Source organism: Polyodon spathula, chromosome 4 (assembly GCF_017654505.1).
Source record: "Polyodon spathula isolate WHYD16114869_AA chromosome 4, ASM1765450v1, whole genome shotgun sequence".
NCBI classification, from domain to species: domain Eukaryota; kingdom Metazoa; phylum Chordata; class Actinopteri; order Acipenseriformes; family Polyodontidae; genus Polyodon; species Polyodon spathula.
Genome location: NC_054537.1, coordinates 9,054,877 through 9,076,554, shown reverse-complemented (window position 1 = coordinate 9,076,554; position 21,678 = coordinate 9,054,877). Strand labels below are relative to the sequence as shown.

Genomic DNA, 21,678 nt, shown 5'->3' with positions numbered 1-21,678 from the left:
TTGGTACTTACCATAAATATATGTAACATACACTAGATTTGTCCAGCTAGTGCCACCTTGTGAGCTTACACTTTTGTTTCTAGTTTTCTTTTTGTTTTGCTAGCTGTGCACTAGATCAGGGCTCGCAAAATCGCTAGCCCTAGGTTCCGGGACAACCAAAAAAATCTGTCGGACAACGTGTTTTTTTTGGCTGCTTGCGTGACAGGCAGTCCGATTTTTTTTTTTTTTCTTTTTTACTCTAACAGGATAATGTTCTGAGCTTTAATCAAATAGAGATTTCCCAATCGAGATTCTGCTCACAGATCATCCTGGTAAAACACGTTGAGAGGGATCAATGTGTTTCATTGGTAATGCTTGAGTGATTCCCGGGGTGACGTACACATTGCTTGTGACCAAATCCCACGAGGATTGCCCCGTGTAACACCACTGACAACTCAAGCAATCCTATCTAGTCACCGTCACGTGACTGTGTCTGCTCACTGAAACGAATGGTAAAACGGACACTACGTCAGCCAAAGTATACGCTTTTATATCAAAGACTATGACTTTTTAAACAAAGTTACAGACTGGAATTACAAGCTACTGTACTCTGCTCTGCTCACCATGATACGGCAGTTACTGTCACTGACTCAGATTTAGCACGTAGCATGTTAGCGTTGCTTTTTTTCATTTCTTTAATGTGATTAATAAAATGTATCGGTAATTTTATTTTAAATGTGTGGTGCTTGCTTGTAACTTATTGTACAGAGTGCAGCAACAGTATCGTGTCCAAACCATCAGCCGAGTGTAGATATATATACTATTCACATTCTCGCTATATGGCCTTAATTATACGACTAAATACTGATTAAAAATAAATAAATCAAACTGCTGCTGCTGTTGGCTCCTACAGCTCTATGCAACCGGCACAGCAAAGCAACATTTTATTTTATTTTATTTTTTTTAAATAAGGAACCAAGATTTCAATTGACATTTGCAATTGAAACAAAACAAACTTTATTGATGTGCTTTTTTGTGGGGGGGGGGGTGTACTGTGTTCTTCAATGAATAGGATATAGCCAGGATACTGGATGCAGCCACAAATAGGTACTGTACTTGTAATTCTACTTTTATTCACAATCTCATTGCTATTATTATTATGATGCTAGTAGTGACAAATACTGTAATAAAGAAAATCTAAGAATAAAACAGTACAAATATTAATAGTTTAGCTAATGCCTTTATCCAAGGTGACTTCCTTAATTTACTCCAGCAGCTTACATTGTTAATTTTGGATTGTCCTTTTACTGTAGCGAACAAAAGGCTTTGGACCCAAACAGGGTTGTTATAGCAAGGGTGTACTGTATTAAGTATTTGACTTGTATGTTTAATAGACGACACTTGCACATTTGTTAATTCATTTTTGTTATTTTTCACCATAATGTTCAACATTTAACAGAGGGGTATAAAGATCTTTGGATCAGAATCCAGTATCATCCCTTACAAAAAAGTAACATACTGCAAGTATACTTGTGCCAAAATTGTCTAGTTTTAGTATACTATTGGTACCATTATACTATCCCATTTTGGCACAAGTATACTTGCAGTATACAACTTTGTATGTTCTTTTTGTAAATAATGCAACATAGTTCTCAAATATTGGACGTTTCTTAGATTGTATCTTACTTCTCTTTTGCATACCTGCATTGTCTCTTGCTAGATACGCACCTCCAGATTCTGATAAATACTTTTAGAAAATCAGGAGCAACTTCTGCTCTGGATCAAAAAGCTATAATGCTCTGCAGCTGCCCACCTATGTGAATAACTATCAAAAAACTAGTAGAAACTAACTAAAACACAAGTCTGGTAAAAACTAATGGAAATCTGGAAAAAGTATGGAATTTTGATGTTGAAAAAGTATATAAGAACATAAGAAAGTTTACAAACGAGAGGAGGCCATTCAGCCTATCTTGCTCATTTGGTTGTTAACTAGTTTATTGATCCCAGAATCTCATCAAGCAGCTTCTTGAAGGATCCCAGTGTGTCAGCTTCAACAACATTACTGGGGACTTGGTTCCAGACCCTCACAATTCTGTGTGTAAAAAAAAAAAAAAAAGCCTCCTATTTTCTGTTCTGAATGCCCCTTTGTTTAATCTCCATTAGTGACCCCTGGTCCTTGTTTCTTTTTTCAGGTTGAAAACGTCCCTTGGGTCGACATTGTCAATACCTTTTAGAATTTTGAATGTTTGAATCAGGTCACCGCGTAGTCTTCTTTGTTCAAGACTGAATAGATTCAATTATTTTAGCCTGTCTGCATATGACATACCTTAAACCAGGAATAATTCTGGTTGCTCTTCTTTGCACTCTTTCTAGAGCAGCAATATCCGTTTTGTAGCGAGGTGACCAGAACTGAACACAATATTCTAGATGAGGTCTTACTAACACTCACTGTATATCGGAGTATCTTGTTGGCCTTTGTTTTTATAACTTCCCCACATTGTGTAGATGAAGACATTTCTGAGTCAACAAAAACTCCCAGGCCTTTTTCAGAGTTCTTCAATTTCAGTATCTCCCATATGATATTTCATAATGCATATTTTTATTTCCTGCGTGCAGTACCTTACACTTTTCTCTATTAAATGTCATTTGCCATGTGTCTGCCCAGTTCTGAATCTTGTCTAGATCATTTTGAATGACCTTTGCTGCTGCAACAGTGTTTGCCGCCACTCCTATTTTTGTGTCGTTTGCAAATTTAACAAGTTTGCTTAATATACCAGAATCTAAGTCATTAATATAGATTAGGAATAGCAGAGTACCTAATACTGATCCCTGTGGTACTCCACTGGTTACCTCACTCCATTTTGAGGTTTCTCTAGTCCGTACTTTCTGTTTTCTACTCCCTAACCACTCCCTAATTCATGTACATGCATTTCCTTGGCTTGAGATACCCTGAGATTCTGTACCTATATTGAGTACAGTGTACATTGTACAAATCACAGTCCATAGGTCAATTATGGGCAACATTTGGACAACCAAATGTCGACAATGGACTGCCTTAAGGCAAGTACCATTACCAAAATTTTACGAGCCCTGTAGATCGTGGCAATGTTTACAGTTAAAACACTTTAGCTTATCTGTCCTTCTCTACAATAACTATGGCAGAGAACTGAAGAGACAAAAAATAAATTAGTAATTGTATTTATTTAATTTACAAAGCCTTTATGCACAGTAGTGAAAGATGCTGGAGGTCTGGAGATTGATGTCATTCCTGTAGAAAAATGAACATACTTTCTTCACCTCCTTGAGTAGTAAATTAAGTTTTTTTGTGCTTACCCAAAACACATATTTTCGAAAATTCTTTCCAAAGCAGGGACCCCTCTATGTGTTTTAGTTATTCATCTTTTTCCCCACAGACCACTATCAGCAAAGGATGAAAAATGTTATTCTGCAATCTGTCCTTACTGTGGATTTATTGTTAAGACTTTTATTCTGGGCTCTTGAAAATGGCAGTAAACTCTTTTGGGCAAACTTTCATTGGAACTGCAAATAACAGTGTGTGGTTACATTTTAGCAGGGATTCATTTAAGTAGATATATCAATATATAGTGTGGTGTAAGAGGCACGTTTGCTGTGTTGTGTGTACTAGATAATTATGTTGTACATGAGAACACTTTACTCAGGGTTTCATGTTGTCTGTGAAATTTGTTTTGCTGTTTTCTTGGCTAAAAACCCTGTATTTTTACAGACTGGTCTTTTGACTCCTTATGAGTCATTTAAATTAAAATTGACATTACAAAAAGTGGATGTTTTTTATTAAGAGATTCAATATTTCTCTTCTCGTTTTTTGTTTCCTATTTCTAAATTCCTTATAATAAGAGAAATGATACCTTGATAATGATATTGGACTAGTGTGCTTATTGGTAATTGTGTGTTTTGTGATTTGGAGGTAGCACTGAAAAGTCCTTCAAATGATTCATTATAAAGAGACCGTCTTCTTGGTGTACAGTGTATTTAAAGTATACTGTAGGGACACTTTGTAGGTTAAAGACCTTGACCAGTGTACTGTTATGCAAGTTGTTAAGATGGTTTAGGTGGGGTGGCACAAGACATGGCATATTGTTTTAAGTAGTCCTTTTCAATTGAACTGAAGGTCGAATTAATTTAACTTTTGGATAGCAAAAAGGGTTTCTGAAAATCCATTCATCAAGTAAACAGTGCATGTTGTTTTTTGTTGTGTTCATGTTTTATTTTAATTCCTCATTGATGATGTATTAATCAAATCCAAAATAAAAATGTCCATATCTGCTCTGTTTTGCATGAATTTACACTTTCCTTAAATGCTGTCCAGCTGAAGAGCTCATACAGTATGATTGCGGACTGGTTCTTTGAGAAAAGTCAAACTTGTATGTTCAGATTTGGTTTAAATTCATTACCTAGATCTTTTCCTTCATTTCATGCTCACTTTAGTAATAAAGGAATACTTCTGCACTGGGTATGCAGACCTCATTTTCAGAATAGTTTTAGCTACTGTGGCTCTGGTGGTGAACCACTTGACAAGAGATTTCACAATATTGAATTTAGTGTTTAAATGCAATTTCATAAGCACTTGAGATAATGCATTGCTCTGTAGTCATGTTGTAGTGTTAGAAACTCATAGGAATTTACAGCTACAGGGAAAAAATATTTCTGAGCATGTGACTTCATTGGATGAACAAAGGAAGCACAGTTGCAAGAAATTCAGTCTTCATTCCAGTTAACATTTACACTGTTCCTATCTTGATAGAAAAAAGGACTTTCTATAAAGTAAGACTGCAACACTGGGAAGGTTTTTGCATGGTTTTGTGCATCGCTGCATGCTGAGGACAGGCACTTATTTCTGTTTTGCAGAAAATGCTTTCTGGCACAGAGCTGAAGCTGATTTAGCTTGGCTTATCTTGTGCTACTGTAGCAACCATCAGTCTCCAGGCAACTGAGGCACATTGACCTCTTCACTGAACTGTATTGCACTACTTCAGTTTAGTTGCTTAAAAGGATAGTTATGGTGCTGGTTGTGGAAGGCCACACTGTCACATGTGAGATGTGATCATCTCCGGGTCTTTTATGTAATATGTCTGCTCAGACTTAAACTCCCTGGTATATTATGAACCAATTAATGCAACACAGGATTTTGGACTATTTGTAGATACACTATTTTTGTTTTATTTTGTGACTATCAAGCCTGTTCATTACATTGGAATTTTAAAGTGGCACATTCTGACTGAATTTGCAAACTGTAAGCACTTACTTTCTCGGTTTTTAAACTTGTGACATTCACGGTATAGGGAGAGGGTGCCGCCAGAGTGGACGTATTGTCGGTCCCCGAACCTGCACAGAGCAGGTGTGATTATAATGTATGTTGGTCAGGCATGAACCTGTTCATGAGAATTAGGGAAAAACTTGAAGAAAGAAATACTTTGTATGCCTGCCACATTGGTACATTATTACCATCCTCCAGTATGTTAAAGATCCAGATTGCATGCAAGGACCGTCTCAGCAGCACTGTACTTAGTGCTGGCCACCAGGTATGTTTGAATGTTTGCAGAGTAGTTACTCTAGCTGTCTCAGTACTAACTAAACTGTCTTGCAATTTTTTTTTTTTTTAAAATCAACATGCAAAAGTATGCAAAAAAAGTACTGTTTGAACTAAAAGGGTAGCGTCAACTTGACGTTGAAAAAGGGGGGTGGGGGTGGGGGGGGGGGGGGGGGTGGGGGGGTTGCATTCTGTCCTTTTGGGCAAAGTAGCGAAACCCACTAGCAGCAAGTAACTGCTTGATAAGTTCCTTTATTTTACATGTACCGGTAACCCTGGAGCAGAATGTGTACAGTATATCATTCCTATATCATGTTGTTGGCACATAATGGTAACTATTCACTGTTCTGAATTGTTGCATTAGAACTTTATGATGTGTAGGCTTTGTAGAGTAAAATACTGTTAATTGGGGGCACCTCGCTTTTTTCAGCATTTTATGGAAGGAGAGGGTGGGGAGGGTAGGGAGGGGGTGTTTCACATGGTGATGAAGAGAATGTACCTAGCCGTGAGCAGCTGCCGGACTGCAGTTGATGTGTGTGTAGATTTTGCAACTTCGATTTTAGAAACCCCCACAAGCTGGTTAAGAGGTTGTGGACGCAGAACAATAATTTTGTATCTGCTAAAGCTGTTGTATTGTAGTATGGTAATTATTTGTTTGTTATTGTTTTTTATTAAATCCATCTGACATGGCAAGTTAACATGACACATTTTGTAGGATTTTCTTTTTAATTCTTAGTGCTGATTTTCTTTTTTTTCTTTAATCATACACACACACACACACACACACACACACGTTTTTTCTCTCGATAAGAATAGAGGAAAGTTCAGTCATGATGTACCACATTTAGACCCCTCCCCCATCTTATATGCAACCTCTACCATGGGCATTTCAGCATTAGCCTAAACAATGGTTCTGAATATGTTAAGTTTGTGGCATTGAAAAATATGGAATGATGCAATTGGACCTGACAGCTTCAACAGTCAGGCTGCTCATGGGACCTGAATGTTGTTCACACTTGGTTTCATCTCATTGCACGCTGTGTATGAAAACCCTGCTAGTAGAGGCTGGGGAGGGGGTTGGAGCTCAGAAAGAAGTGGGGCCTGTTGTCAGGAAACCCCTGCCATAACATTTAAGGGACTGGCCTATTTGAAAACATACAACACTCATCTTTGAGTTTAAAATAAAGTAGAACTATTTCTGTAAACCTTTATGAAATGCCTTTTTAAACTTTTACACAAATGAAAATAACCCACTGCTGTTCAGGTATGGGTTAGAGTTCTAATGCCTTATAAAAAAATAAATAAAAAGGCCCTTTCCTTGAACACACAAACAAGCCAGAAAATCTTCCCCTTATCTCTAAGGAAGTCACCAAGGTTATCTTGGTCATTTTGCCTGATAAACCTGAAGCCTCTTTGTGTTCAAGTGCTCCAGGACACACACACACACACACAGTGTAACTAGAGCATTTTTAAAACTGAATGGAGTTGCTGGACTTGTAAACACATTAACTGATTTAAAATCTCATATGTAACCTTTTCATTTTTAAATGACTTTGATCTTCTCAAAGTACAGGTAGCATTGTATATGCATAATAAGTAGTAGCCTAACCTTGCTGCTTTTGAAGTACAGCAGTACTGTATGGCTAGTAGCATTGATTTTGAAATCTACAACATTATGAAAATGTAGTGTGGTATGTCTCTTCCCCCTACCTCAACAAAGAGGAAGTAGAAATGGTGAGGTTGATTCTGAAAGGCAGCTATGCATATTTAATAAACCTCAGCCACATCCTTTTTATACTACCTATAAAATGTAAAGCTGCTTGCATAACCTTTCAATAATGCAGTGGTCACTCAGTCACTTACTTCACTGTAAGATAAAGGCTGTTTGGCTTGAGTGTGCCTTCCAACCTACCCCCACTCCATCCTGAGTCCCCTGAAAAACTGCTCCAGCCTTGACCATCTCCAGCTGTCAAAGCAACTCCATTAATGAAGCTCTTCCTCCTGGGAGCACTGCAGGGTATGTGATGTCATTGGGAATGCTATAGATTCATCTTGTGTCAGGGTCATGCATCTGAGGGCACCAAAGGCTCTAGTTACACTGTGTGTGTGTGTGTGTGTGTGTTAGAGCACTTGAATACTTGTGGGGGGTGGGGGATTGAGTCTTTGCAGCGCCAGATTCCATTAATTTGTAAATCAATGTTCTGGCTACACCCAGGAAACACTTAAGGAGTGGGTATTTCTTTATGTTTATTTATTTATGATTTATTTATTTTGGGGGATGGCTCTACAGCAGTCCTTTGACTTGAGAGCGTTCAGCATGTCAGTCACTCCCCCTTGCTACCCCTCTGGCTTTGCCTTACTTTGTTTATTTCTTGCCTGTTATTCATGATGGCCGAATTAAGAACGGAAATTCAATAACCCACAAGCTTTACAGTCTGTCATGGGACTAGCATTTGAGCTCTCAATATTTGTAGTGCTCAAGTTTTAGAATTGTTTTTTTGTTTTGTTTTTTGTTTTTCCGAATTCTGGCCCTTTGTGTGTAGGAGAACCACGGAGTACTGCAAGATTTCACAAACCTAGCTAATTTATTAGTTTAAAATTGTGAATGTATTACTAATGTATTTCTAATACAAAACCCCCCCCCCAAAACTCTGGAGAAAAATAAACCTGGCACCACGTTAAATTACTGAAGGGAATTAGAGGAACAAAAGCATTAGGATGTGTGTTATTTCAGACATCATAATACATTGGTTTCCTTTGCATGATTTTTATTTGATGGTCCTTTTATAGATTCTGTTTTATGAACTAATACGCACATGGTTGTTTTTGCCACCAAAAACATGTCAAGCAGTGTTTTAATATTTGTCCCAGCATTATTATTATTTCTTCTTCGATGACTAAAACACAGTCTGTCTGGTGTACTGTACTGTAGATTTATAATTAACTTGATTGGGCTGTTAGCTACAATAAACACTGCCCCTGCAGGGCATGATGTACAAAACAAGGCCTGACCAGTTACTAACAAAACTAATATAAATAGAACATCTCTTTTAAATTGGCTCGCAAGGTTGCAGAGGATTAGTGGAAGTTTATAAAAAAAAAAAAAAAGCAACCTCATTTCCTTTTGATATAACAGAAAGGTGCAGACAATGGGGGGGGAAGGAGAATGCCACCCAGAGTGTCTTGACACCACTGTTAAATATCCAGAGTGCCAGATGGTGTGTGCTGTTTCAGTATGTGCATTGTTTGCAACTGTTCTGTTTTTTGAGTGGTGGTAAATGTGTGTGTATGTAGCATTTTGATGCATTTTATTCTAACATTAGTAATAGTTTTGTGAACTTCTGTGAAATTTCTTGGTTCTTATTTGTCCCTCATGTTTTTTTGTTAAAAGATTTAGCTGCATAGAATGTACAGTAGATCAAGTTTACCCCAACTGTAAAGCGACCTTATTATTCTTTATGGCACCCAATATGAAGTTCACTGTGGTACCATGTGCAGTAAATGAGTTGACTTTGTAAGCTTAGGAGACCAGTTTTGTGTTTGGATGCAATAAAACAGCATTATTAGCATTCATTAGCATATGTCAATAGCAGTGCTGTCTTTGCATATGTCCTTTTTTAAATAAACTTAAACAAGGATGATCATGAACCATTTGCAAAGCTCTGTAGAATTTGTTTGAGGAAAACACATTTTTTTTTTTTTTTTTTTTTTAAGATTTTAGTTTTTTGTTTTACATAAAACAAAAAAAACATTATTGAGAAACTTGTGGTTTTAAGACAGACTTATTAATTGGTTGTTGTTTTGTTATTTGTTTGTACTGATCTGCACACATTGCACTGTGATTATACCAGACAGGATTTGGCAAAGGGTGGCTGAAATGCAGATTGCTGAATTATTCTTTGTAATCCACCTCTGCTGGCTTACGCATTGTTACCAGATGCTAAAGCCAGGACTTCAGCAGGCTAATAACGTACAATGAAAGTTACATATTCTTCGAAAGAGCGAAAGTAAACACAGCCATGGGAAGGCATTTTTATTGCATTGGATTATGTAAGAATTTGGCCAGTGTTTGCTGCTTGATCTGTTGAAGAGTTCATTTTCACTTGTTTGGCTCAGGGCCTAGCATAGGCCTTCAGAATTGTGGTTAGCACCATGAATGAACACAAACTTTTAGACAGACTTTCCAGTAAGTAGGGCTGGCTGGCTGCCAGACTTGCAGCTCCTTGGACGGGGTCATGGTGTAGCCGTGATTTGTCAAGCCCTGCATTATATAAAAATGCATACTTGTGATGCCTGTGTGCTTCCCAAAAAGACTTGTCTGACTTCCAATTCTGTCATTGAAGGAAGTAACAGCATAGCGTGAAGGCTTTACTAATGCTGTCGCTCAGCAAAAGGAAATGTGGCTCTAAGTAGTTAAACTGCAGAGCTGTAAGTCAGACCTTTTTAACCCCTACATACGGCCTGTGAAGTAAAAGAACCAGGCATTTCTGAGACATCTGTTGTCTACCTGCCCTTATTTTGGAAATGGTTTAGTAAGGTTAAATAATTAATGGGATAACCCACATGGTCAGCATACTGCTAAGTCTATTGAAGGGGGTCCTACCTGAATTGTAAAGGTAGCAAACAAACAGATAAGCTCAGTACCCCTAGCGATGCAACATCTGGAAGATTTCTTAACCATTTCACCACTGAACATTATTTGCATTACTGTTTTTATCCCTGTTATGCTAATGTTGCATGTATACCTGCTAAATTACAACTATTTTTTCAGTTTTTGAAGATGTTTAAAAAAAAAAAAAGTTTTTGTATAGTACATCTGTGTAAATTACCCTGTTTAATTTCTCGAAGTGAATTCATGAGTTGAAGTTATTTATCTATTTATTTTAGGCCAATGCATTACCTGGATCCTCATTAAACCTCGCTCCATCTCACATGTTTGGGAACTGCCTAAATCCAAACTCGTCAATGGCAGCACTAATAGCTCAGTCTGAGAACAATCCATCAGGTAAAGGGGCACCCCATTTTATATTCTATGATACAACATTTGTATATTTTTTATAACCACACGCACAATGAAACATTGAAATTCTCTGTACAGTATTTAAGATGAATGCTTTGCAACTGTTAAACAGGATAATAAGCAAGCTATATATACTAAAGATAAACTATGTACTAAATATAAACTATAAATCAGTCCATTCAACAGTTAAACACAGTCTACTTGTTTATGTGTTTACTTTTATATATTGTAATGTCAGGAATGTGTGCAATTGCAGGATTGTATTTTCTACTGTGGCTCATTGAGGCCATCAAAAAAAGAAATATTTTTTGTTGAGCATAAGACTTTATCTCCGTATCTCGATTTGATTACCATTCCGTTCACGTGATGTCATTCCTTCAGTTTTCTTGACCAGAGAAATTATCTTGACACAATTTTTTTTTTTTTTTTATGGCCTCAACGAGCTGCTGTAATTTTCACCTAAAAGGAAACAAAAAAGCACCTATATTTCTGTTTTTAATATGCAGTACTTTTGTTTCTTCCAGTGTTTTTAAATCATGTATGCAGTATATGAATAATAACTTAAGGATTTGTTAATGGATATTAAGTAGGGATGCCTGTGTGAAAGAAGGGGGAAGGGTTTTAGCAGTATAACGAATTAATCAGTTATGCCCGTGGCCTCAAAGGGAGGTCAGGAGGTCACATGACTCACAATTGGGGGGACGGACGACAACTCCTTTTAAAGGGGCCAGATTGGGAATGTTTTTCTTCTCCAAAGCTGCTGCAAATATGCATCCTTTTAGGCTGACTTAAAACATGACCTGGAGCAGCTTTTGTTTCTCTTGTGCAAAATAAAGTAAATAAATACTATTAGAAAATAACTTGCACTCATACTAGATAATACATGTTTTGTTTTTTAGTACCTGCAAATCTGTGAGGCATATGTGAGCTCCTGCTGAACTTCAGGGTCAGTGAAATAGTCAGTCCCGACCCTTAAATGAATTGCACATGGTCTGCCAGACTGCTCTGATGGGAAGTGTGCATTGTGAATAGCCTCGGGCTGGAAAGTGTTAAAAGGCACAGCGTTTTGGATTGGCTGTGACTGGGCATACAAATCCGCTATCCACAGATGCGATTCATTACTTTCACAATAGAAATTAAAAGTGGCTGTTGGGAGGCTGAGGACAGGGCTTGAGAAGATGCAAACCACACTTTGTCTTAAAGAAGTAGAAGAGGTTGAAGAACAGGATCTTAATATATGGCTAAGTCTGGTATGCCCACAGACAGCTTGCACTGATAGCAGGATGCAGCTCATCAGTGCCAAAGTGGGAACATGTCTATAACCTGCCTAGCTACTGGAGCTTATAACAATGTTGGATCTTCTGAGTTTAAAGTGTAATTTGGTTGGAGCCTCTGTCTACTCCGTTATATTTACATTTCAGATCAAGAACTAGGAGACAATAGTCATAGCCTTGCTGGCAGGGGCAGTTCGCCAAGAGGAAGTATCTCTCCACGGTAAGCACTGTTTACACTCCAAGCTGCAGGCAAAGGAAATGTTTCAGGTTTTTTTTTTTTTTATTAAAAAAACTCTGTTCTCTCATCAACAAAGTACATTTGTTGTTGCTGTAAAGAATTAAGTTGATACGTTTCATGTTGAGGCATTACCATTGCGGAGTGTGTGTGGTTTATTTTTCTTTTTTTTTCTTTTTAATGTATATTGCTATGCATTTTGTGAAAGTCCAGTGTTTTTCATTGAAGTGTAATCTGCAGAAACATTCTTCTAATTGTGGTGTTCAGAGAATAAAAAAACCAATTTAGAAAGTAAATAAGAATATAAAGAAAAGTATTTTGGAAACAAAAAAATAATTTCTGTTTTAAATCTGGAGAAACAAACAAAAAAAGTATCGGTAATATTATTTTGATTAATGACATTACGGCAGTTCTGTCAGCACTGTAATTACAAGCAATGTGTGGAATTGGTTTTAGAATTGATGAAGTGTTTGTTGCTAAGCATTCGTAAGATAGATCAAGGATCTGTCTAAACATTCAAGATTTACAATGCCAAATTATCCAGGATTATGAAATTTAGCTCTATTGTATTGCCTTTTTGATTCATGCACACAACACAATGACGTGAGCACAAAAGCACAGTGTTTCCACCCTCCATTTAATTCAGAAATTCCAATCGCTATTGTATTGCCTTTTGAACAGCTCCCCAGTAAGTGGCTTACAGATCCGCTATGATCAGTCAAGCAGTGGCTTTGAGAATCTGCCCCCAGTTGCAACTAGCATCGAGCAATTGTTAGAGAGACAATGTAGTGAAGGACAGCGATTTCTACTTGAACAAGGCGCTCCTGGAGATAGTAAGTACTGTTTTCTTGGGATTATCACAAATTGTATGTACGACGGTATTTTGTGGCATTGGTTACTATTTAATACCTATACATTTGAGTATGATTTCCATACCATGTGAGGTTTAAACATTTGCCTGTTGTCTGTCAAATATATGTTTTTATAAATATATACATACAAATACTAGAACCCTAGTATGATTCTTTTTTCATTGCTTCTCAGGGTAAGTTTGCCAAACTGCCTATTTGCTTTAAACAAGACAACTTTCTGTTTTATTTTGTTTTATGTATTTATTTGTTTATTTATTTATTTACTTCTAATGGGCATATCACTGAAAATGGTAATTGTGGGGGAGCACATGGAGGGATAAAAACAATATTGTTGGGATTTGAGTAGGTGGAAGTACACATGCAGTGTGCATCAGTGGCAAGCACACTGGTTATATTCAATAAATGGCATAAAACTACTTTCTGAAAAAAATAAAACACACACTCAAGGAATAAAATCTCAGGATTTGAACTTACTACATCATTTTTCTGTTTTTTATTATGTATTCATTTATTTTTAAACTGGATCTTGGTGTGTGTTTTCTGTATGCAGGTTTACTTAAAGGCATTGTATCCAGCATCCTATATCAGATGTATTTATTGTGAATTATAGATGTTATGCAAGTATGAATGGGGCAAATTAAGGGAGTAGGACCAGTCTTGTAATTTTAAAATTTTTTTTAAAATGAGTGAATTTAAAAATAAATTCAAAAGCAACAATAATTAAGAGTTGATTTTTTAAAGCTTTTTGTATCAGCTTGGTCAGCCTGTTTGTAGTTCAGATATTTTAGGTCTGTTCTTTAAAAGCAGTGCTAGACTGTGGTGTGTCAATAGATTTGTAAAACTCTGTGTGCTTGTCTGGTATCACTGTACTAAATCAGAAAAACCACCACACAAGTTAAAAACAGATCTGTTGACGACTGCTGAAAATGATTATACATTGTTATGTGTGTGACTTTCTCTCTATATATACATTTTCATTAAGAATTTACATTCTTCTAAAAGAAAAAATATTAAGTCAGTTATTTCATCGATGTAGCTAATGTTATCTTTTGATATGGGTTGTACCTCATAAACGTAAAAGCACGCATCTATTTAAATATGAAACATTTTCTGGAATACATAAGAGAGAGAAAAACCACAGCACTCTCTAATCAAGTACATATTTCTACGTTTAAAACAATTTATGTAATTTCATGAATATGTAATTACTTTAATTGAATTAATCCTTTAAATGAATGCATTTAATTTCTTCTTCCGTAGTCCTGGGAATGCTGAAATCTCTTCATCAGCTTCAGATGGAGAACCGTCGCTTGGAAGAGCAGATCAGGACTCTGACAGCAAAGAAAGAGCGTCTGCAGCTCCTGAGTGCACAGCTCTCTGTACCTTTCCCCAGCAGCGTGCCCAACCCCAGCGCCTCTTCTCAGTTGCAAGTCTTTGCTGCACAGCCTGGTAAGCATGTTCTTGGGACACACCCACAGTGTACACACTGCATCACGTGGTTACAAAGGGGCTTGAAGTGACTTCAGTGTTCCGTTTACTTCTACCAGAGAGATGCACCTTGAAGAATCGAACGGTGTGTGGCTGATTTTGTGTTTAGTAAAGCTGAAAACATTTAGAAATACATTTCTTTTTGCATTTCTTTTTTTGTCCAGGAATTCTTTTGGTTATGATTTAAATGTGTTGAAATTTGAATTGAATTATTAATATTGCTTTATTTGTTTTTCTTTACCATCACAGATCTGTTGAACACAAATACAAGCCCACATCTAAGCAACAGATTTTTGCCTGACAATTCTCTTTCTTTAGCAGCTCAGGTAACTGTTTACCTCCTAACTTTTTTGGTTCTTTCTTTGTGTGTTCTTCCAGGCACTAGTGTCACATACATGGCAAACCCATTAAACATTCAAATTTAGTTTTAAATGTGAAACTGTTGTTGAAGCCAGACTTGCAATAAAGATTCTAAGTTATTAATCTTGTCACTTTGTCTTTTTTTTTTTTTTTTTTTTTTTTTATAAACCGGTTAGTATCCTGTACCAAAAAAAAAAAAAAAAAAAAAAACGCTATTGGATTCCCCAGCATACGATAATTGATTGTAAATAGGAGCAGCTGTGTTAACACAAAGGTGCTGACTAAGGTTTCTTCAGTTTAAAGTGTTCACTGTTTTCTTTGTTCTAGGACGTGACCTCCAGTGGACAGAGCACCAGCAGTTCTTCAACACTATCTACTCCACCCCCTGCTGGGCAGAGTCCTCCCCAGCAAGGGTCAGGGGTCGCTGGAGTTCAGCAGGTCAGCAGTATGACAGTGGGGGCACTGGCCAGTGGTATGCAAACTATGACCTCTACAATTCCAGCAATGCCGGGAGTGAGTGGATTGATGGGGGCTATGCATGGAAACCAACTGGCGATCAATGGGATAGTAGGGGCTTTAAATGGAGTAATCCAGACCCCTGCGTCGGTAGCACAGAACCACAGCCCCCTCTCCCACACAGCTGGACCCCCCAGTGTGTCTCTCTCACTGCCTACCACTCTTAACAGGTGCTTATTATTTCAAATTATTATTAACAGTATATGTCTTCTTTATAGATGTATGATTTCTGCTTTACACCTTAAGGAAGTCTCTGTTGTCCTTGAAAGGTTGTATGTATTATTATGTCTTGGTTTTTTAAATGATTGTTTGATTTTTTATTTTTTTTTTACTTCTTGAAAGTTTTATTCTAAAGCAAATCAAGTTTAAAATAAATAAATCCAGTCTTTTGATATGCAAAAAAATGCACTAATTTCTTACCAAATACAATCAAAAGTTTGGAAATTCATTTAGTTGATGTGTGGATGTTTCCTTTTGTTTTTTGCCTCACTTGCCATGGATTTGCAGTACTGCTCCAGCTAAATCTAGGTGAGCATCGTGTATGTTGGCACTGTTTATTTATTTTTATATGAAGACAGACCTGAGCTGTAGTGTGTGTGGGCTGCTTTTCTTTCCCATTCATAACAGTCATAAAGAGTCTTTGTTTTTCAGTGCTCCTGGACTGGGTATACTCTCTGGCCAGCAGAGACAGCTCTTACTTCACCAACAGCAGCTTCAGCAGCTACTCACATCGCAGCAGCCTACTCCGGTAAGAGACAGCCCCTTTATTAATATTGTACCACTTTCACATACAAATTACACTACTGAGCCGTCTCAAAGACGTTAAAAAAAAAAAAAAAAAATTCTTAAATTCACACAGCACGAAATTGCGCAATATATGTTGCTATAATACCGTCATAACAATTTCTTGTCTCTTAATGTATGGCACTGGAGAACTGCAGTGTACTGTAAACTTCCCTGTGCTCGCTTTGTCCTCTAATAATAACAATATAGATGGAAAATTTAAATAAATATTTAGTTGGGGATGCATTATTAATATTATTTTCATTCAGCAGTCTGATACTAGCTGCAGCGCATTAAGTTGTAGGCTTGTCAACCGTCACATAGCCTTTCACACAGGAGTTAAGACACTTCAGTGCCGTCTTTGAACCACCTCGCGAGCATAAAATATAACGGCTCTGTGACGGTATAGGCAATTCACATGGACCAAAATGATGCATCGGTGCCGGTTCTGAGCCGTCATAACTCGTCTCTGTGAAATGGGCTTTTGAGATAAACAATTAATTTAGTGGTTGATACTGACTGTATTTTTTACCATTGATTTTTCAAAGGAGCAGCAACAGGCTCTTCTGTATCAGTTAATGCATCAGCAGCATCAACATCACCAGCAGCAAGAACTGCAACAGCTTCAGCTCTCAGCAGCTGCACAGGTTCCTATGAATAGCCTGCTGACAAGCACCCAGGCTCCCACACAACACAGCATCACTACCAACCCTTTCCTGACCATGCTTGGGGACCCTTCTGTGCAAAAAGTTACAGTAAGTCCTGCACATCAGATGATCTTTAATGGAAGTTGAAAAACTGCTAATCATAAGTAAAAGAAAAACAAAATGTTGTATTTTATTTTTTAACTGAGATACGGTGTTATCTATTTAATTGGTCTAAACAGACAAGTGTCACCAATGTTTTGTTAAAACATTTTAATTTTGTTATATTTTTGTTCCAAAAGTAGGGATGCCAGTATGTTTTGTCATGAACAACTGCTTTTAAATTAGTTTTTTGATAAACATTATTTGTTAAATTACTACAAATTGTGTATTTTGCATTTTATTTTATTAAAAAGTGGTTCAAGTTTACCAAATGCTTCTCCTTAATCAGTTACCTTGAATTATGGTATAAGCGTAGGGGCCAATACTGTTGTCTGCGACTGTAACACCAACAGTGGGTGATATTATTATTATTATAAACTTTCTTATATACAGCCTCACAGTCTTTTATACTCTAGGTTATAATGTTACAATGTTGTTTTTTTTTTCTTTGTAGAGATTAACCGAGAAAACTGGACCTGCTGTTCAAGAGAAAAGTTGACCGATGATTCGGAGGTGCCTTCAATTGTTTAGCACTTCACAAACATATCACTGTTGATCTATTTTTCTACATGGTGGTGATTTATATGAACAGGTGGACAGGTTTCACAAGGAGGCATTGGACTAACAAATTGATGTCATTTTGTTGCACTAAATTGGAGCTAATCACTTACTGACTTCAGGGACTGCAGAAAACGACAAAAATTGAGCTTACTTTGTACAAGCAATTTCTATCAGCTTGAAACTATTGAAACTTTTCACAAGCATTTTTTTTTTTTTTCCTTTTAGGGGTTTCAGGTAATACAAAATCAAAAGGAACATTTGGGTTTGGGGTGTTTGTGATTTTTGAAATACTGTAGTAGCTAACTTTCTGTGTTGGTTTAAACTTTCAGTACATGTGGTAGAGTTTCCTGTATGCTTTAATTGTGTATTTCTTTGGACCACTCTTGATATGACTGGATGTAGGATTCCAAGCTTTTTATACTGGCTGCTGGTGGAATTAGATCAAATGTGGAAGAAATGGATGTGTCTGTCATAGAGGAGGCTTCCTTTTGATTGTCCGCCTAAACCAAGTGCCTGTTGCTAAGTCCATTGTTTCAGCCAGGCTCTGGACAGCTGAGCATGCACTCGATCGCAGTTCCTGTCAGTGGCAGGAATTTTTCAACAGTATACCAGCAGCCTTTTTTTTTTTTTTAAATAAGCATTTCATTTTACTCCTGTGTAGCTCAGGCAACATATTTAATTATAACCTGAGTGATTTTCTTACTTCAGCTCTGTCAAAGTGAAAGAACTCAATCTGGATCCTCACTGTTGTTCCTGAGGGTGCAGACATGGGAGTGTGTATATTTTTATTTTATTATTATTCTGAGAAGGTATGTACAGTCACAAAAAAAAAAAAAAAAAAAAAGTATTGGCACCCTACACTTAAGATAATTACAAAAAGAAAAAAAAAAAGTGTTACATACAAGCATTTGTTGAACATTAGCCACTAATTTAATATGACAAAGACCAAAATACACAATTTCTGGTGGTTTAACAAACAATCTTTATGAAAAAGACATAAGCACTTAAGCAATTTCACATATTTTCATGACAAAAGTATTGGTACCTTTACATTTAAAAGTCTGTACAAAGTAATAGAACTAAAATGTACTCATTGATTGGAAACCATTGCACAGTAATCAAGCTGCATTATAAAGTAAATAGCCTTAGAGGTAATTATTGTTTATCTTCCAACATGACAATGACCCAAAGCATAGTGTTAAGTCAACTCTGGAATTCTTGAAAAAAACAAAGGTAAAAGTTCTGGAACGGCCTTCGCAATCAGAAGATCTGAATCCAATAGAAATGCTTTGGGCTGATCTGAAAAAAACTGTAGCCATGCATTGTGTATCCAATCTGTGTGAGCTGAAGGAAATATGCAAGATGGAACTGGCCCAGATTTCACCAACAAGATGTAACATACTTGTTAAGAATTATCATCAACGTCTAAAGCTGTAATAAAAGCAAAAGGAGGACATACAAAATACTAAAGCAGGGGTGCCAATACTTTTGTCATGAGCAAATACTTAAAATGAAATATGTTTTTTGCTAAAGATTATTTGTTAGTGCTAGGAATCCTATATTTTGCATTTTATTTTATTAAAAAGGGGTTTGTTTACTAAATGCTTGTCCTTAGTAAATATTGGGTGCAACTGTATATATATGTAAACATATATAATGTATAATTCTTGAAAGTAAATAATTTTTACTGAACATCTCGGGGGGGGGGGAGACAACAAACTTAGGATCCTGAAATTGTAACATGGAATATAAAAACAAAGTATTAATGAATAACAATAACTAAATGCATTTCCCAGGAAAGTAACTACAAAACTGGGTAAAGTTGTAGCTTCTTAGGAAAACTACCCTATATATATATAAAATGTGTGTGTATTAGCACTGTGTACAGAGATAGACAAGCATCTTGGATAAAATCTTTAAAAGGTTTGACACAGTTTGTACCTTGTATTTGTAAATATATGTTGTATGTGATTCTCCTTGGATGTCGTGAAGAATTCTTAAAATAACCTCAATATTTGCTTTGTAATATTTGTACCACACACAGTTGTCCAGTGATTGGAGGCAAAATATTAATTTATTTTTATATATGCAGGGGAATTTTAGAAGTCACAGCACCATTTTCTAGAAACACATATGCAGTGTAGTTAAGTTTATTTTGTATTCATTTTGCCCCACAAATTTCTGTTATCAATCTTTATACAAAATGGAATTTTAAAAAAAATCTTCATCTTATTCCACAAAATTTATTGTTGTATAAAATCCTCTTTTTAAACAAGTTTGTAGTGGCAGCTGTTGCTGGTTTGTTAAATCCTGCATTTTTTTCTTTTTTGTGTGTACAGCCTAAGAATGTTTCTTGGGATGAATTTAAAAAAAAAAAAAAAACATTTACTACTGTTTGTTTTAGTTCTCAGTCTTGTGCTTAATCATCTGTATAACTACACACATGTCTACCTCTACCCTTGTGCTGTAACTAAATGAGATTCTGCATACATTACTTGAAAAAAGAAATGGTGCTGATGCGTACACTTTAGAAATATTTTAAAGTATTGTAATATGGTGTGATCCTGTGTTAGTATATCTGAATGTGCTATGTTAGCAATGTGTGGCTCTCAAATCAAAACATTAAGATTTGAATTATGCTTTGATACAATGTGGTGAATTCTGGAAGTACGAAGGTACTTGTTAATTTCTGCATGACAATAGTTAACAGATTACAAAAATTCGTAGAACTATTTTTGAAAGTAAGCATGTTGCAGCAGTTGTGTTTACAACAATAGAAAATTGTCCCAGAACGTTACAGCTCACTAGAAGTTGAATTCTTCCCAGAATTGCATAGCCCAGCATGTTGCCTCTGATTTCTCATTGGTTCATGTTCCTACTACCCAATTAAGGCTGGATGGGGTCATGGAAAGTACCTGATGGGTATTTAGCAATTCTCAGGCTAAGCTAGCAGCAGAATCCAGTATCTCTTCAGTAATAAAGTATCACACATCCCAACTGCATGAGCAAGGTAGCAAAAATATGGCAACACATTATTGAGATTCAATGAAGTTTATTTCCTTTGTTTTAACTTTTGGACAAGTTAATAAATGTCTGTACTTTTCCTGTACTCTCCCCTCAAGTTTATGCAAAGGCTTTTCTCAAAAGTGTGAATTCAGGATCATGACTTCAACAGGAAAGGGTATATTCAGAATCCAAAAGACTTAACATAAAACAAAAAACTTGGTGCTGCTGTAATTTTGAGAAAAAAAATGGAGGCAGGGAGTGCCGATGTTTTGTGGCTGTATGTTGGACTTGGAAGATCATGAAAGCATGGGTAAAGCTTGTTTAAAACAAAAGCAGGAAGCACACTATGATGGGAATAACATTTATTATTTGACCCTGTTCTTTTTTTATGTGACATGGGTTTCATTTTATGGTAAATAAGGAGGGTCTCTGCTAATATTTCTGATGTCGTGCATCAAAGGCACCAAACTATAAATCAAATGTGCATTGCATTTAAAAGGCTGTGTACAGCGACTTTGTAAGGCACTCTCAATAGCTTCACTATGAACTTCATGTTAAAACAAAATGTGTCGGAAAAGATTTAATTCTTAACTCCAGATTAACTCAATTTTCAAAGAAAGGCTAGAACTGATATAGCTATATATATATATATAGATAGATATATATATATATATATATAGATATATATATATATATATATATATATATATTAGATATATATAGCTATATATATATATATATATATATATATATCTATATCTATATAATAGATATATATATATATCTATATTATATATATAGATATATATATATATCTATCTATATATCTATATATCTATAAATCTAGAAAAAGAATGTTCTTTGGATGTCAAAAGTCACTGTAAACAGCCATTTTCCCAGTTAGAACTACCAGCCCTGAGGCCAAGAAAGGATTGTAATGCATACTTATCATCTGAAGGGAAAAAGAAAATTGTTTGATCATCTAGTTTTATTTCTCGGTTCTATTTTTTTAGATGTAATTTTACAGTAAAATGTATGCTTAGAATTGATGCTATGTTCCTGAAAGCCTGTATTTTTATTTTGTAAGAGAGACCTGCTGTGAAAGTGCGATAAGTTCAGCTTGAAATTAAGAAACAATTCAGGCAACCAATAAAAGACATATTTCTTTCTCATGTAAACCTGTTTGCATAGAATACATTAAAAACGACA

The 21,678-nt window shown here is 36.2% G+C and overlaps 1 protein-coding gene across 7 annotated transcripts in view; it reads left to right on the top strand.

The window, feature by feature from the left end:
- The window catches only part of LOC121314139 (protein AF-10-like), a 61,181-nt gene extending 42,868 nt beyond the window's left edge, over window positions 1-18,313 (top strand). For 5 of the 7 annotated variants that reach the window (XM_041247102.1, XM_041247101.1, XM_041247100.1 and 2 more), the window contains 10 exons: window positions 10,436-10,553; window positions 11,990-12,062; window positions 12,759-12,910; window positions 14,210-14,398; window positions 14,687-14,763; window positions 15,125-15,483; window positions 15,821-15,841; window positions 15,965-16,061; window positions 16,645-16,851; window positions 17,357-18,313. In XM_041247102.1, the coding sequence (XP_041103036.1) occupies window positions 10,436-10,553; window positions 11,990-12,062; window positions 12,759-12,910; window positions 14,210-14,398; window positions 14,687-14,763; window positions 15,125-15,483; window positions 15,821-15,841; window positions 15,965-16,061; window positions 16,645-16,851; window positions 17,357-17,401 (1,338 nt within the window). In that variant the 3' untranslated portion in view covers window positions 17,402-18,313. The remainder of the gene's footprint in view (window positions 1-10,435; window positions 10,554-11,989; window positions 12,063-12,758; window positions 12,911-14,209; window positions 14,399-14,686; window positions 14,764-15,124; window positions 15,484-15,820; window positions 15,842-15,964; window positions 16,062-16,644; window positions 16,852-17,356) is intronic. The other 2 variants (XM_041247104.1, XM_041247099.1) reach the window with 1 other exon arrangement.
- The last annotated feature ends 3,365 nt before the right edge of the window (window positions 18,314-21,678 follow it).